This window comes from Eucyclogobius newberryi, unplaced genomic scaffold (genome assembly GCF_026437365.1).
Source record: "Eucyclogobius newberryi isolate DKJ021-1_F unplaced genomic scaffold, fEucNew1.0.hap1 SCAF_8, whole genome shotgun sequence".
Lineage (NCBI taxonomy): Eukaryota > Metazoa > Chordata > Actinopteri > Gobiiformes > Gobiidae > Eucyclogobius > Eucyclogobius newberryi.
In genome coordinates, this window is record NW_027316500.1 from 15,367,073 (window position 1) to 15,380,868 (window position 13,796).

General features: G+C 41.6%; 2 protein-coding genes across 3 annotated transcripts; both read left to right on the forward strand.

Annotated features, from left to right (window-relative positions):
* The first annotated feature begins 72 nt into the window (after window positions 1-72).
* Window positions 73-6,351, forward strand: sufu (suppressor of fused homolog (Drosophila)). Of its 2 annotated transcripts, none has more exons than XM_072436910.1 (12): window positions 73-370; window positions 761-895; window positions 1,148-1,284; window positions 2,654-2,796; window positions 2,882-2,967; window positions 3,108-3,180; window positions 3,291-3,447; window positions 3,523-3,625; window positions 4,842-4,976; window positions 5,194-5,332; window positions 5,411-5,479; window positions 5,561-6,351. In XM_072436910.1, exons 1-12 carry the CDS (start codon window positions 222-224, stop codon window positions 5,648-5,650), a joined length of 1,416 nt encoding a protein of 471 aa, XP_072293011.1. In that variant the 5' UTR covers window positions 73-221; the 3' UTR covers window positions 5,651-6,351. The 2 variants fall into 2 exon arrangements, with proteins under 2 accessions (XP_072293011.1, XP_072293013.1); XM_072436912.1 differs by having other exon boundaries at window positions 3,294-3,447.
* Window positions 6,352-6,897: 546 nt separating this feature from the next.
* Window positions 6,898-11,791, forward strand: trim8a (tripartite motif containing 8a). Its single transcript, XM_072437223.1, has 7 exons — window positions 6,898-7,035; window positions 7,243-7,832; window positions 10,192-10,287; window positions 10,552-10,785; window positions 10,854-10,885; window positions 10,962-11,077; window positions 11,151-11,791. Exons 1-7 carry the CDS (start codon window positions 7,023-7,025, stop codon window positions 11,777-11,779), a joined length of 1,710 nt encoding a protein of 569 aa, XP_072293324.1. The 5' UTR covers window positions 6,898-7,022; the 3' UTR covers window positions 11,780-11,791.
* Window positions 11,792-13,796: the final 2,005 nt, after the last annotated feature.

A 13,796-nucleotide genomic window follows, 5' to 3' on the forward strand; every position in this document is an offset into this window, starting at 1 on the left:
GCTGACCCTTGCAGCCAATGGCGTTGCAGCGTGAGTTTCCACAGCCGTGCGCAACAGGCTGCGGCCCCACTGCTCCACCAAGCTTTTGTCCAACTTTTACGCTTGCAACGTTTCTAGCCAAATTGTTCGAATTTTTAGGCAACGTTTAGTAACATATTTCTATAGTTGAATATTTTGCTCAGGTATTTTAGAGACACGGTTTTATTTGGTAAGGCCGTGCGATGGATGAAGCACGGCCTAAGAGCGGACCCCAGGCCCACGGGATGGTGCCTCTGTTTCCCCCTGGACTGCAGGCGATATACGGAGAGTGTCGGCGGCTTTACCCGGACCAGGCCAACCCGCTACAAGTCACAGCCATCGTTAAATACTGGTATGTAATCTCAGGACATATTTGGTGGGACTCGCTTTCCTCGTGTAACAACAAAATAAACTTTAGCAAACTGGACTTTTGGCTAACAGCTAACAGCTAGCTCTTATGCTATTACAGAGTAGTTATGGTTAAAACTTTTCAGGGTTTTGCAAAAAGCACTGTTGTTACTGTTGCAAATAACACGATTTAGAACGAGATTATGGCTTGACAATACAATTATCTTATGCTTCAAAATCACGTAAAAGTAATTGAACTCTTATGTTTGTGTTATATAAAACTAATACGTAATTTAAATTTTAATTGTAAAGATTAAGTGACTTTTGCACGTTAACACCACAATGTCTGTGAACGTTTAAGAAATGTATTGCACTAATGTAACATGTTTCACAGGTTAGGAGGACCAGACCCACTAGATTATATTAGCATGTATCGAAATGTGGGGTGCCCATCTCAAGACATCCAGGAGCATTGGCACTATGTCAGCTTTGGACTGAGTGATCTTTATGGCGACAACAGAGTTCATGAGTAAGAGCTTTATTCTTTTTTGTTTAATTTACTTATTCACATTGTGAAATATCCCTTTATTTCCCTTGTTGCATACAGTGTTTTCAAATTCTTTGGTTTTGTTGAAATTCTTCAACAGTAGACCACCTAGGGCCAGCAGCCTAATGAGCTTTTATCATTGTAATTCAGCTGTTGGTCTTGACACTCCCTTCAGTCTTTACGGCCTCATATGAGGAAGAAAATGCAGCTGTTGATATTTTTTGTGTGTGTCAGATTTGCAGGAGCTGGCGGACCCAGCGGTTTTGGCTTCGAGCTCACATTTAGGCTTAAAAGAGAAGTCGGAGAGACAGCACCCCCAACATGGCCAGCTGAACTCATGCAAGGCTTGGCACGCTATGTTTTTCAGTCAGGTAAGTGTCAAAATATAAATGTTTATTTAAAAAAATTAAAAAATACATACATGTATACATAAGTTATGTCCCCAAGATGTATGTATTTACATAGCAAAATGAATAGCTATTCAATATCTGGAAGAGATCAGATTTAAAACTGTGTAAAATGAAGAAAAAGATTTCTTCCACACATCCCCTCTCTTCTCTCCAGCTGGGGTCAATTTGCACTTTGGGTGGGCTGAGCCCATGGGCAATATGAATGTGACACAACCGCGGTTTGCTTTCCAAATGCTTGCATTCATTTAGCCATGTTGGGATACAATGTTACCTCCCAGACCGTTTAAATACGTGGGTGATTAAAAAAAATCATTCTTGTAAATCTGCTTTTGCTACACAACTCTCTGGTCGAACAAAACACATAAACACAGGAACCACAATAACAGAACATAATAAAACAAACAAACTGCAAAAAAGAGAGAGAAAAAAAAAAAGACTGGTCCAAAAAGGGATCTGAAGATGGAGGGAAAACAATTTTCTTGGTTTAAAAAAAAGGCCCTCCTGTACAGTTTATACATTTTAACATTTGGAACACACTGTTGCACATTGGGCAAATATTCACATGTCTTCAGTAAATGTGAATGTCCCTTTCATTGAAACAAAGGGAAAAAGGGGGGGAATGTCAAACTGCTCAGGGGTCTGGTGGTGTATCTGCAAATGCCAACGTTGAGCGGGATAAAGAGGGTTGTTGCGGGATAAAGCAGAGCGTAATCCACATTCTTCTCTCTCACACAAAATTTCACTTGTTGCCTTTCTTGACCACTGTCGCAGAGTAGTCATTGAAGAAAGAGACGTAGGGCTTGTCTGGAGAGATGTCTGGATGAAGCCATGACACGCTGTTGTTATGGAACTTCTGTATTATACTACAGTAATATAATATTGGATTTAAAATCATGCATATCTGCCATTCCTTGCTTCTACTGCCTTTTAATCTGATCAATTATCTCCCGCAAAGCCGCCATAATCACTGGATCTATCTAGCTTGTGGACTCCTCTGGAGCCGAGTCTGATCCGGAGCGGGAGTAGGTGGCCTGAGCAGCGGGGGAGCAAGCTCAGGTGTAGCATGGCCACCGGTTTTCTGGGCCGTTTTTTTCTTCTTGGGTTTCTTAGACATGTAGTAGTAGGTGTCCAAGCTCATTATTTGTCTGCTCCCACGCAGAAATAATAAATCTCACTAGGTGAACTCGTAATTTAGACGGATGAATCCAACAGATTCGACCACAGCCCGACAGACACGGCCAACCTAGGCAGCCATCATCCCGAAAATCTTATAGGCAATAATCTAATGATAATTCTTCTATTTTTGTTTTGTTACATTTGTTCTTTCTAGAAAATACTTTTTGCAGTGGTGATCATGTGTCGTGGCACAGCCCTCTAGACAACAGTGAATCTCGCATTCAACACATGCTGCTCACAGAAGATCCACAGATGCAAACAGTTCACACACCATTTGGCACAGTGAGCTTTTTACAAGTGAGTAGGTTGCCGTTTTTCTACGGTATATTTTTTAACACATTTGTTACTCTTACTCTCTTACTATTGTTGTTGTCCTTTGTAGATTGTAGGGGTTTGTACAGAAGAGCTGCAAGCGGCACAGCAGTGGAATGGACAGGGCATTCTGGAGCTGATGCGAGGAGTCCGAGTGTGAGTCATCTGTTCCTAACTAAATCAAATAGTGTGGTTTAACTAAATGTGCTATCCCTTGGTAAAATGTAAATAAATACACACAATAAAGTGTAGTATAGTATCAAACTGTTTTAATATTTCTTTATTTCTGTGATCAGAGCTGGTGGTCCATGGCTCATTACCGACATGAGGCGAGGGGAGACTATATTTGACATTGATCCACATCTACAAGTAAGGCTTAATTGAGTTATATTGGCTATAGCTTACATTGTATTGCTGTATAGGTTTTTATGTGTTCTTTACTTGTGTTGATGATTGCGTTTCTTTGTTGCTCTTCTAAGCAGGATAGAGTGGACCAGGGCATAGAAGCAGAGGGCTCAAACCTGAGTGGAGTAAGTGCAAAGTGTGTGTGGGATGATTTGAGCCGACCACCAGAGGACGAGGAGGACAGTCGTTCTATCTGTGTAGCTTCTCAGCCACGGAGACTCTCAGATAAAGGTACTAAAGTACACACTTGGTCACGTCATACTGTTTTGACCATTGTTTGATGAAACAACATTTATTTACTGACAGACACCGAACAAATAAGGGAAACCCTCAGAAAGGGTCTGGAGTTCAACACAAAACCAGCATTACCACCCATTAGTGGCCAGAGGCAGAACCACGACCGACCTCAGTAAGTGTCCTGCACTACATTTATATCAGGGAAATTGTCATGCATGTATTAGTAGCTGCTCTACCATGCAGACCAGTGCAAAAAAAATCACATAAACTTTCGTGATTTGAATTTCCCAAATCACTGTAGCACAATTGGACTGTATGTACCGTATGCAATGTATGTATTCAGAACACCACTGCATGTAAACTGCACTCTGACAACGTTAGGAGAGGCATTTAACAGCACTGAGGAAGAAACAACCTGGACAATATCAGATATATGTTTGGTAGGTCCAGAAAAAATATTGCATTAAAGCAATGTGTCATTTCCCCCCCCTTTAATTGTGTTAACACAAATTGACACATTGATTAATTTGCCCCTCCCCCCTACATGTTTGAGCGCGCCATGGTTACAGCGTTGCCGTGTGTGTGAGCCCCGTGTGTCTCCTGCTCTGCTGCACAGATTCCTCTTCCGTACACACAGATGCTCGGAGCATGAACACGCGTTGAGAGTTGCTCCGTGTGCTGCTGGGCCGCAACACATAGATTTATGCAGGGAAGCTTTTACCACTGGGCCGTTTTTTGAGTCTTGTCAAATGCAACACGGAGCAGACAAGCCCCTGTGTTAAAAGCTTCACTGTGAAGGATCCACTGTGGCCTCTATGTTCACTTTATAGGCTCCCCCTTTCTTTTGAGGCTTACCTTGTGTGATAAAATACCTACTATATATAGGTAGGCATGGAGGTTATTTTGAGTTCTGGATTCATAGCATTTTGTTATTCTCCTGCATGATAATTAAACTAGCCCTGTTGATATTGAATACATTTAAATCTGGTGTTTTAAGTTGTAATTCACATCTGTTTTGACTCATTCTTTTTAATCTACCAGAAGAATTTTGCCCACAGAGCTATTTTATTATATTTTATGATTTGAAAATATATCAGCAATATCTGTATTGCTAAATGCTGATGAAGCTGTAAAGCTAAACTACTGCTCAGATCCGATTCTAAAAGGACTCTGTCTGTCCTGCTCTCTGCTCATGTCTGTTCCTCTCTTCTCCTCTTTCAGGACAATCATGTTTTGTTCATATTACGTTCTCATTTTAGTCTAAACTACTGTAGTAACAATGGTAGCCCTTGTTTACATGTAGCACGGCATGATCCATTTTACAAGCAAACGTGAATCCTGGTTTCTTTCCCCTCCTCAAATTATATATAATTCATTTTTTTTAACAGAAGTAGAAAGGACAGCTTGGAGAGTGAGAGCTCATCAGCCATTGTTCCACATGAGCTAGTTCGAACACGACAACTGGAGAGTGTCCATCTAAAATTCAACCAGGAGTCAGGCACACTGCTTCCTCTCTGCTTACGGTAGTAGTTTTTCTCTATATTTAAAGTTTTTTTTACACAGTTCTACGGTAGTAGATTGCATAAATATTAAAATGCCTTGAAGAGATTTGGTTCTCTGCAGAAGACGTTACAGGCAACACAGTGGACGTTAAACTAACTGCAATTAGACTGAAAACAAATGGCTTTTGTCAGATAGTGTTTAACTTCTGGTATATATTATGTTTCATATATTTGACAGAGGGAGACTGCTTCATGGGAGACACTTTACCTTTAAAAGCATCAATGGAGACACTGCCATAACATTTGTGTCGACAGGAGTTGAAGGAGCTTTCGCTACTGAAGAGCATCCATACGCAGCTCATGGCCCGTGGCTCCAGGTGCCTCCACATAGAAACACATGACGGATTAAATAAAAGCTCTTCGTAATTTAATCTTCATTGTTTTTTTCTTTTTAGATACTGTTGACTGAAGAATTTGTGGAGCAGATGCTCAGTGAAATTCGAGACCTGAACACTCGTGAGGAGGTAAGTGAACATCACAACGTTCAAATTGTATTAACAAAACATTAAATATACAAAAACACAATATTGTTTTTCCTTTTACAGCCAAAGCTACCTAAGGAGTACAGTTGGCCAGAAAAGAAGTTGAAAATTTCTGTTCTTCCTGACGCTGTGTTTGATAATCCACTGCCGTGAGAGATGCGCAGGTACACTTCTCTGAAAGGACTAAAGGGAAAAGGTTCTCCAACCACAAGATACATCAACTGAGAAATGCATTGTGCCTGCTCACTATTGTTACTGCCTTTATATAAGTGCCAACATTTCTCTGAAGTTTGCTGCTTTTAAAACACTTCGCCCTCCTCACACAAGGGATCTGAAAACACCATTATTAGCTGCAAGATGTCTTAAGGTCTCCTGAGGTCAAAGGTTCAATTCCCTATCAACTTTATCATGCATCGAGTGATCAACAGAATTGAGATCCAGGCAATAAAGATGCTTATTTATTGTAGTGGTGGAGTACGGACAACAGATATACTGTTTTTGTGTATTGTTTATAATATATTCTTTTGTGATGTGCATAAAACAATGCTGGATGTTTTTTTGTTTTATAGTCATACCAAAGTTCTCTCACATGCCCTGTCTTTTTCTCAGACTCCTACAACCCTAAAAAAACTGATAATATTTTTCTTTCATCCTATGTTTTGTATGAAATTTTACGCAAGAAATGTATGACTGACTGTTTGCCACTGTTCTTCCTCAGATGCCATTATTCTGATCTGTATTAGTCCCGTAGTACGTTTTTAATTGCTAAAGTACTTGTAATTTTGCTCAAAACTCTGAACAACACTAATCATTCCGTGCATATAAGAGAGAATAAAGTTACAACTATTCTTCTTTACCCTGATTATACCTTTATTGAATTGTCTTTTTTAATTGATTATCATCTCTAATTGAGTCGACTGATAAATAAGATGGAGAAGTTCATGTTGGTGTCATTGGTTAACTGACCAGTGGCTATGTTTACATGCAAACCAACAATCTGATCATTATCTGATTTCTGAAGTTATCAGATTATTAAAATGCCACGTTACTGTGTGAGTAATCTGATGTCTTTCTGATTGATCACAACCGTACAGGTTTTGACCATTTAAATGATGCTGAAACATAAATACATACAACATATAAATAGTAAAACAGGAAATTAATGTGGAAATGAAAAAAAAAAAAAATCAATGCTCTTATCTTACTCAAAAAAAATCCACAAATGAACTGAAACGTGGTGTTTTTGATTATAATATGTATTTTGTGCATGTAAACACAACAACAATGACATGTAATGACTGTCCGTGTAAATAAGGTGTAAAGTTTCCCCACGTGCCTCTCCGCGGGGCTGCTCCGGCTCCTCCCTCTCTCCGGTGGGTCACGTTGTCGATCGGCTCAGACTGACGGCTCTTCGCAGTGAAAGCGGCGCACGGATAAATCCAGCCCGTATCTGTGAGATCTGAACCTGGGGAACGGGCTTTACCGCGGTCTGAAGAGAGTGGAGACACCGGACTACACCGACGACATGCTGCACAATCGTGAGTAACGCGTGTATTAACACAGCCTAAATTCAACGTTAATAGAATGACTCGCGTTGATGTAGCTGTAATCTTTTAAGAACAGGAAATCCGCAAATTAATTCCGTGTACTGGAAAGACTGTGAACTAACTGCACTTTTATGGTTATCAACACTTACTGATATGTCTGATATCTTCTGATAGTCAATATAGTCTGTTTGTTTCTAGTTTGTCGTCCCGCTGAAGCCGCGATTGAGAGTTGGAAAAACTGCTTTGAAGAGGAGCTGCTGTGTCCCATTTGCCTGAATGTCTTCGAAGAGCCCGTGCAGTTGCCATGTAAACACAACTTCTGCAAAAACTGCATCTGTGAGGCCTGGGCCAAAGAGGGCACTGCTGTGCGCTGCCCTGAATGCAACCACGAATATGACCCTAAACCCGCGCTGGACAAGAACTTTAATCTGGCCAACATCGTGAAGCGCTTCAACGCGCTGAACGCTGAGAAAGTCCCCGCTGCGCTGCACTGTGTCCTCTGCAGACGAGGGCCCCCGCTGCCGGTGCGCAAAGTGTGTCTGCGCTGCAAAGAGCCCTGCTGCCAGAGCCACATCCACACGCACCTCCAGCAGCCCTGCGCGGCCCCGGGGCACCTGCTAGTGGACGCAGAGGAGCTGAGTGCCTGGACCTGCCCCAGTCATGAGGAGTACAGACTGTTGCACTGTGAGGAAGAGCAGGTGTCTCTGTGTCCCTTCTGCTGCATGTCTCACTGCACCAGCCTAAGGCACACCGTCTGCGATGTGGAGACGCAGCGGATACAAATGCAGGTATGAAAGTCATTTAACAAATCAAGACTCCATCCATAATCCCTCACGGCACTATTGTTTCCCCACATGTCATACTTTTACTCTGACTTTTCTGTCATCTTTTTGTAACCACCTCCATACACATCCCACTCTGAGCCAGAGCCACTTATCCACGTTAACTTTGGGTGAACCATATGATGCAATCTGAGTGTGGGAGTTTTCACATGCAATCTGGTCATGTTCACCAGTGCTGGGAGAGTTATTTTCACATGAGGGCAATAAAAGGGCTGTTTACGGCTGTGAAATACTGAATATTTTCAACTCTTTCAAATTCGCCTATTACTGTGTCTTGGCCATATGCTTCGCCCAAATGATCCCAAATGCTTTTTATGTATTAAAGTGGATAAGATAAGATAAGATATTCCTTTATTGTCCCACATGGGGAAATTTCATTGGTGCAACGCAGGTAGATACAGAGGTAGATACAGAAGAACAGATCACCCATAGGATGACCAGTTCTGGGAGAATGTGAACCGCTACTTAGACTTGGAGTTGTTGTTGGAGTCTGTTCAGCCTTTTCCACAGCTGCACTGTCCACACAAACTGCACCCACCCATCTTTCTGGCCTCTGACAACTGCAGGTTTGCAATTTGGACATACTTGCACAAAAAACGGCACAATTAGATCTTTACTGAATAGTTTTAGAAAGGTTTTTATAACAGAAGTTGTTTAAGACCACATGGCAATATTAAATAAAGTATGTTGTGTTGAAAACTATACACAGGTAGTTTTTTGGCTGTTTGGTTCTGACTATCAAGTCTTTTCCTTATGATCGAAATTGAGTTTTAGTATAAATATTAGTATTGTGACACCACTAGTTTGTAGATTAAGAGTGGCCTGGCACTGACTGTTCAGACTGTTGAAAATAATATGCACTTTGTTGCCCTCAAATAATAATTCCTGTAAAAATGTTCAACTTGTTACTGGTGTTGGTCAAAGCATCTCTTATTCCTTGGACAGGAAAGTAATGTGCATTGTTATCTTTGGTAAATCATCTTTGACTTTAAATGGGTGGTTTAGGAGACGGTAACACTGAGCACAATATTATGATGGGGAAACAGACAAAAGAGTGGCCCTCCAGCAGAAGCCCCGCCTCATTCCACAGTAAACCATTGCTGTTTGCAGTTCCATGTGTCGTGAATGGAGTGAGTGAGTCTCTAGACTGCCCAGAGCCATCCGTTGACATCCAGTGTGGAGAATAGTTGTCAGCTGATTGTGAAAGAGGCTCTGTTCATCGAGCTCTTCATTTAAACATGAGCTTCCTGGCAGCCCCTGGCGTGTGCCTAAATAGAACAGTGGGAAAGTGATCATTGGTGGGTTTAATCTTGATAAAGTCACGGTAGACTTTCACACACTGTCCACGGAGCTACAGTTGCTTCTGTTCAAATGCTATTTTAGGGAAACGTCTAAATAAAACTAGAACCATGGAGGGACTACAAAATGAGGAAGGCCCAGTAACCTTTCTGGGAGAACAAAAGAGTATGCACCCTTTAGGATTGCTGTGTAGAAAAGGTGCCTCCTCTTTACATTTGTTTTTTATAGTGTGCAGTTGTGAACACACAGCTAATTCAACTTAACTAAACATGGCACCCTGAATATACAAGTTATTTTGTCTCCATAAAGCTCCAGTGGTAAAGCAGCCTAAGTGGCCGGATGCTGAGATACTTTTTAATAATTTAATAATAATTTATGAAATTTCCCCATGTGGGACAATAAAGGAATATCTTATCTTATACCGACACATCGATACATTGACACTAAAGACCACAGGAATGTCCATTGTCCACATCCCTCGTATCTACTCCGTATCATTCATGTTTTTGTATGAATGTCTACACTTGACATGGGTGCAAGCAGAGCTTTCCCTTCTCGCTCTTCTGCACAGCTCATGCACAGGAAGACCAGCCTCCTGCGTTATGCACACAGACATGACGATCTGTCAGTGACAGAGGCCAGAGCAAACAAGGGCAGTGATGCATGTGGCAAAATGAGAACGCACAAAGGGTGGAGACTCTCTTACCAATGCCTCATATAAAGTGCTCTTATATAAATACTTTGTTTCCATGACAGCAGGTACCCTACTCCACATGTAGAGCCTGTTAATTAGAAATAGTTCTGCCAATAGTTATATCATTGAGTGCATATTCTTTAAGCCAATAAGAATAATGTTTACTGGCTCTTTATGTTAAATGTAGTAGCTAGCAATGACAAGCTTTTGAAAACTTTGTGTTTCTGGTTAACAAACACAATAATTGTGTCTCACAGCTGCTGTGAATGTTTACACTCTTGTCTTATTTGATGTGTCTGTTTGTCTCCTCAGGCCATGCTAATGAAACACGAAGACCAACTGGAGGATCGTGTTCAGAACATTGATGAGCAGCTCACCAAGCTCGACTCTGACAAGACTCTGATAAAGGCAGTGACAATTTTCTTCATCTATTTACCGCCAAACTTTTAACTGATGCTACGTAATAATGTTGGCAGTTCGAAACCCACTCTAGTGTATACTGTTATTGTGCACTTGGATGTATGAATGTGACAACAATATCTTACATGCTGAGATAAAAGAGGCAGTGGCACGAATGAATATTATTATACCCTTCTATAAGTTTTATAGTTGAGTGCCAATTTTGTGTGAGCTCTCGGGTAATCTACTCTTGCTCTTGTGTCTTCACCTCAGGAAGCGATTTGTCAGTTAAAAGAGTGTGTACGGGCTCAATACCAGCGAATGCAAGCGCTGTTGGAGCTGAACCAAACTGAGACCATGCAAGTGCTGGAGGGCACTTACAGCTCTTACATAAAGAAGAACTCTCAGCAGGTTGTGACGCTCAATGACATGCGCCAAAAAGCCGCAAAACTCATCTGCTCGCTGCAAACAGTCGTTCAGAAATCACACAGCATCAACTTCATGAAGGTTTGTTCGGCAATTTGTTCATGTTCAGATTCTGATGTACAAAATGAAAAGTCACTGTATTGTTTCAGAACACAAAGCCATACCAACTTATGATGAACAGGTGACTTAAATGCTACATAAACTGTAAAAAGGGCTAAGGTTTGACTTTGACGTTCTTGTGGATCTGTTTTTCTCAGGTCACACTCTCATCTCAATAGTGCCATTCCTCCTCTCACAGTCGGGAAGCTCAGCTGTCATCAGTTTCGGTCTGAACTGGTGGCAAGAGAGACACATCTGCGAAAAATACTTGATGGTACGAAAGAACTACAGTTACCCTTAATTGTGTAATGTTTTACACCTAATTTTGTCTAACTTCTGTTTTTCAGTGCCAATCAGTGACGCGTCTGTTCTTGAACTTGTCCAGTCTCACTGCAGTTCAGTCTACATGCATACAACAACCTCTTCTGGGTTGAGCAAAAGAAAATACAGTGTGGCCTTTTCAGACAAAAATGATCCTTCATCTTTACTTTACGGCAGTAAAAGGCCTCTGCTTCCTGACCATACTCGCAGTGCAATGTATTCCTGTGACAGCCTGTTGCCGAGCCCCCACAGTGGCCCCAGTCAGAGGCAGCTGCTGGATACTTCCTCTCACCACCAGCTGGCCGTTGGCCCCGGCTCCAGTCACCACTCAGGGACTGTTTTTCCTTCTTCCCATTCTCTCAGAGGAAGTGCCTCCGAACCAGCCACCATGTTTGAAGGGAGAAAGCTGCTGTGTACTCTGAATAACTGCTGCTGCTCCCGGGCCGTGCCTGCACGCACTGGTGCTCCTTATACTCCGACGGAGCACTTCTCCTCTCTGTCCTCTCAAGACTTCAGTCATCACTCCATTCCCCTGAGTCAGCCTCTGCATCATTTTCCAATGCACAGCGTGATGGACGCACCACAGTCCAACAGACACTCAGACTTTAATGGACTCTATGGACCGTCTTCTACAAAACATTATGGAAACAAATAAAAACAACAAATGCATGTTTTCTGGATCAGTGCAGTGTCTGCTGTAATGTAAGGAGACAAAAAGCAAATTTGTGTCTGCATTTCTCAGTTGCGCTGAAAAAAGATTTTATAATTAAAGACTCTATATTGAACTGTATGAATTTCTGAAGCACAGTTACAGTTGCCATGAGCTAAACTAAATAAGTTATATGAGCAAGTGTTCATATAACTCTGTTTCCTTTTAATGACATCAAGCAAATACTGTAACCAAATCCAATAGGTGCTCTTTTCTTAGATGTAAAAGCAAAACAACAACAAAAGTCTCTGGCTCAGTAATTTTTTTCCTTTTTGTTCTCTTATTTATTAACCTTCATTTAACCAGGTAAACCCATCCAACCATCCATCCATCTTCTTCCGCTTATCCGGGGCCGGGTGACGGAGCAGTCTGAGCAGAGACTTGCCTCTCCCAGCTCCTCCAGGGGGAGCCGAAGCGTTCCCAGGCCAGCCGAGAGACATAGTCCCTCCAGCGTGTCCTGGGTCTTCCCGGGGCCTCTTCCCGGTGGGACATGCCCAAAACAGGCGCCCAGGAGGCGTCCGGAACAGATGCCTGTGTCACCTCAGCTGGCTCTAGAGCAGCAGCTCTACTCCAAGCTCCTCCCGTGTGACTGAGCTCCTCACCTTATCTCTAAGGGAGCGCCCAGCCACCCTGCGGAGAAAACTCATTTCGACCATTTGTATCTGCGATCTTGTCCTTACAGTCATCACCCAAAGCTCATGAGTAAGCTCCAAGTAAACCCATTGAGATCGAAATCTCTTTCAAGGGTTTATTATTGGAGCAAGTTGTCAAGTTCCAGAAAGATAATATTGATCAAATCTTCTCAAGGGACAGTGCAGTCATGTTATCTGTCACACCTCCCCCATTTCGATTCAACAGACTGAGCACCATGGAAAGTGAAATTAATTGTTATATATTCATACTATGCAACTGATTTTATTCAACCAGCATTGCGTTATTAAAACATAGCACAAAAGTGGGAGGGACATATATTGTAGAGGGGTGTTTATTGTGTGGCATCATACAGTATTAGCATTTGCCTTTTGGACCCCATCTTTGTGTGACTTATTGATAAAACATACTAGAACAATACATTGCAAGAGGCCTATATTAAAAGAACAATTTTCATATTTCACAAAATATAAGACTATAGGACTGATATACATTTTACTAGTTTGTAGAAAAAGCTTCAGTGTTTGTCATCTGGATGACTGGTTTTAGAAAAAACAGGACATTTTTCTCAATCTATGGATCTAAATCTTACTGTTGAGTAAGCTCTGCCCACCGGGTGGAACCTCCTGATAATAGTCTGTAATAGTGTCACCTGAAACCTACTTTGTTTACCCTAACGGCCCTGTAATGGGCCATAGAAATCCTATTGTTACCTGGCTGCAGCTTTGTAGTTTTTGTGTGTGTAATCTTTAAGAAACCAAACGGACTAAACAAATTGACCTACATTAGGACAAACTATTGATTGAAAAATAATCTAACAATCTCAAGAAGGCCTTAACAAACAAGAAATAAACAAAACAAATGTGTCACTGATATCTACAGAATAAAGTAACTGAATATATAATGAACACACTATATTCGAATAGGTGTGAAAGAACAAAGCAGGTGCAGTGACATCCAGATGTTGCAAGATTTCAAAAAGTATAAACTGAGGGTGAAGATATGTCGGTGTAATCCCTCATTCGTCCAGGCGTGTTCCATACGCCTGGACGAACACTTTAAGACAAAAACTGGTTCACCCTAAGGACAAGTTGCCGACTCAAAAACAGAGCAATGTAGTTTATTCGATCCAATGCAGTGAAGAAAGCTGTAAAGAACGTTACATAGGTGAGACTAAACAGCCTCTACACAAGAGGCTTTATCAGCACAGAAGAAATACAAGTTCAGGACCTCAGAGCGCCGTGCATCTCCATCTTGAAGCCTCTAATCACTCGTTTGAAGACGGTGAGGTGAAGGTTTTAAGCAGGGAGAA

Excerpts from the sequence above, each read along its gene's own strand:
- trim8a (XM_072437223.1), top strand. Across the intron at positions 7,833-10,191 it reads CGCAGCGGATACAAATGCAG|GCCATGCTAATGAAACACGA; the intron begins GTATGAAAGTCA and ends TTGTCTCCTCAG. Across the intron at positions 10,886-10,961 it reads TACCAACTTATGATGAACAG|GTCACACTCTCATCTCAATA; the intron begins GTGACTTAAATG and ends TGTTTTTCTCAG.
- sufu (XM_072436910.1), top strand. The coding sequence starts at position 222 with ATGGATGAAGCACGGCCTAAGAGCGGACCCCAGGCCCACGGGATGGTG. Across the intron at positions 5,333-5,410 it reads CTCATGGCCCGTGGCTCCAG|ATACTGTTGACTGAAGAATT; the intron begins GTGCCTCCACAT and ends TTTTCTTTTTAG. Across the intron at positions 5,480-5,560 it reads ACCTGAACACTCGTGAGGAG|CCAAAGCTACCTAAGGAGTA; the intron begins GTAAGTGAACAT and ends TTCCTTTTACAG.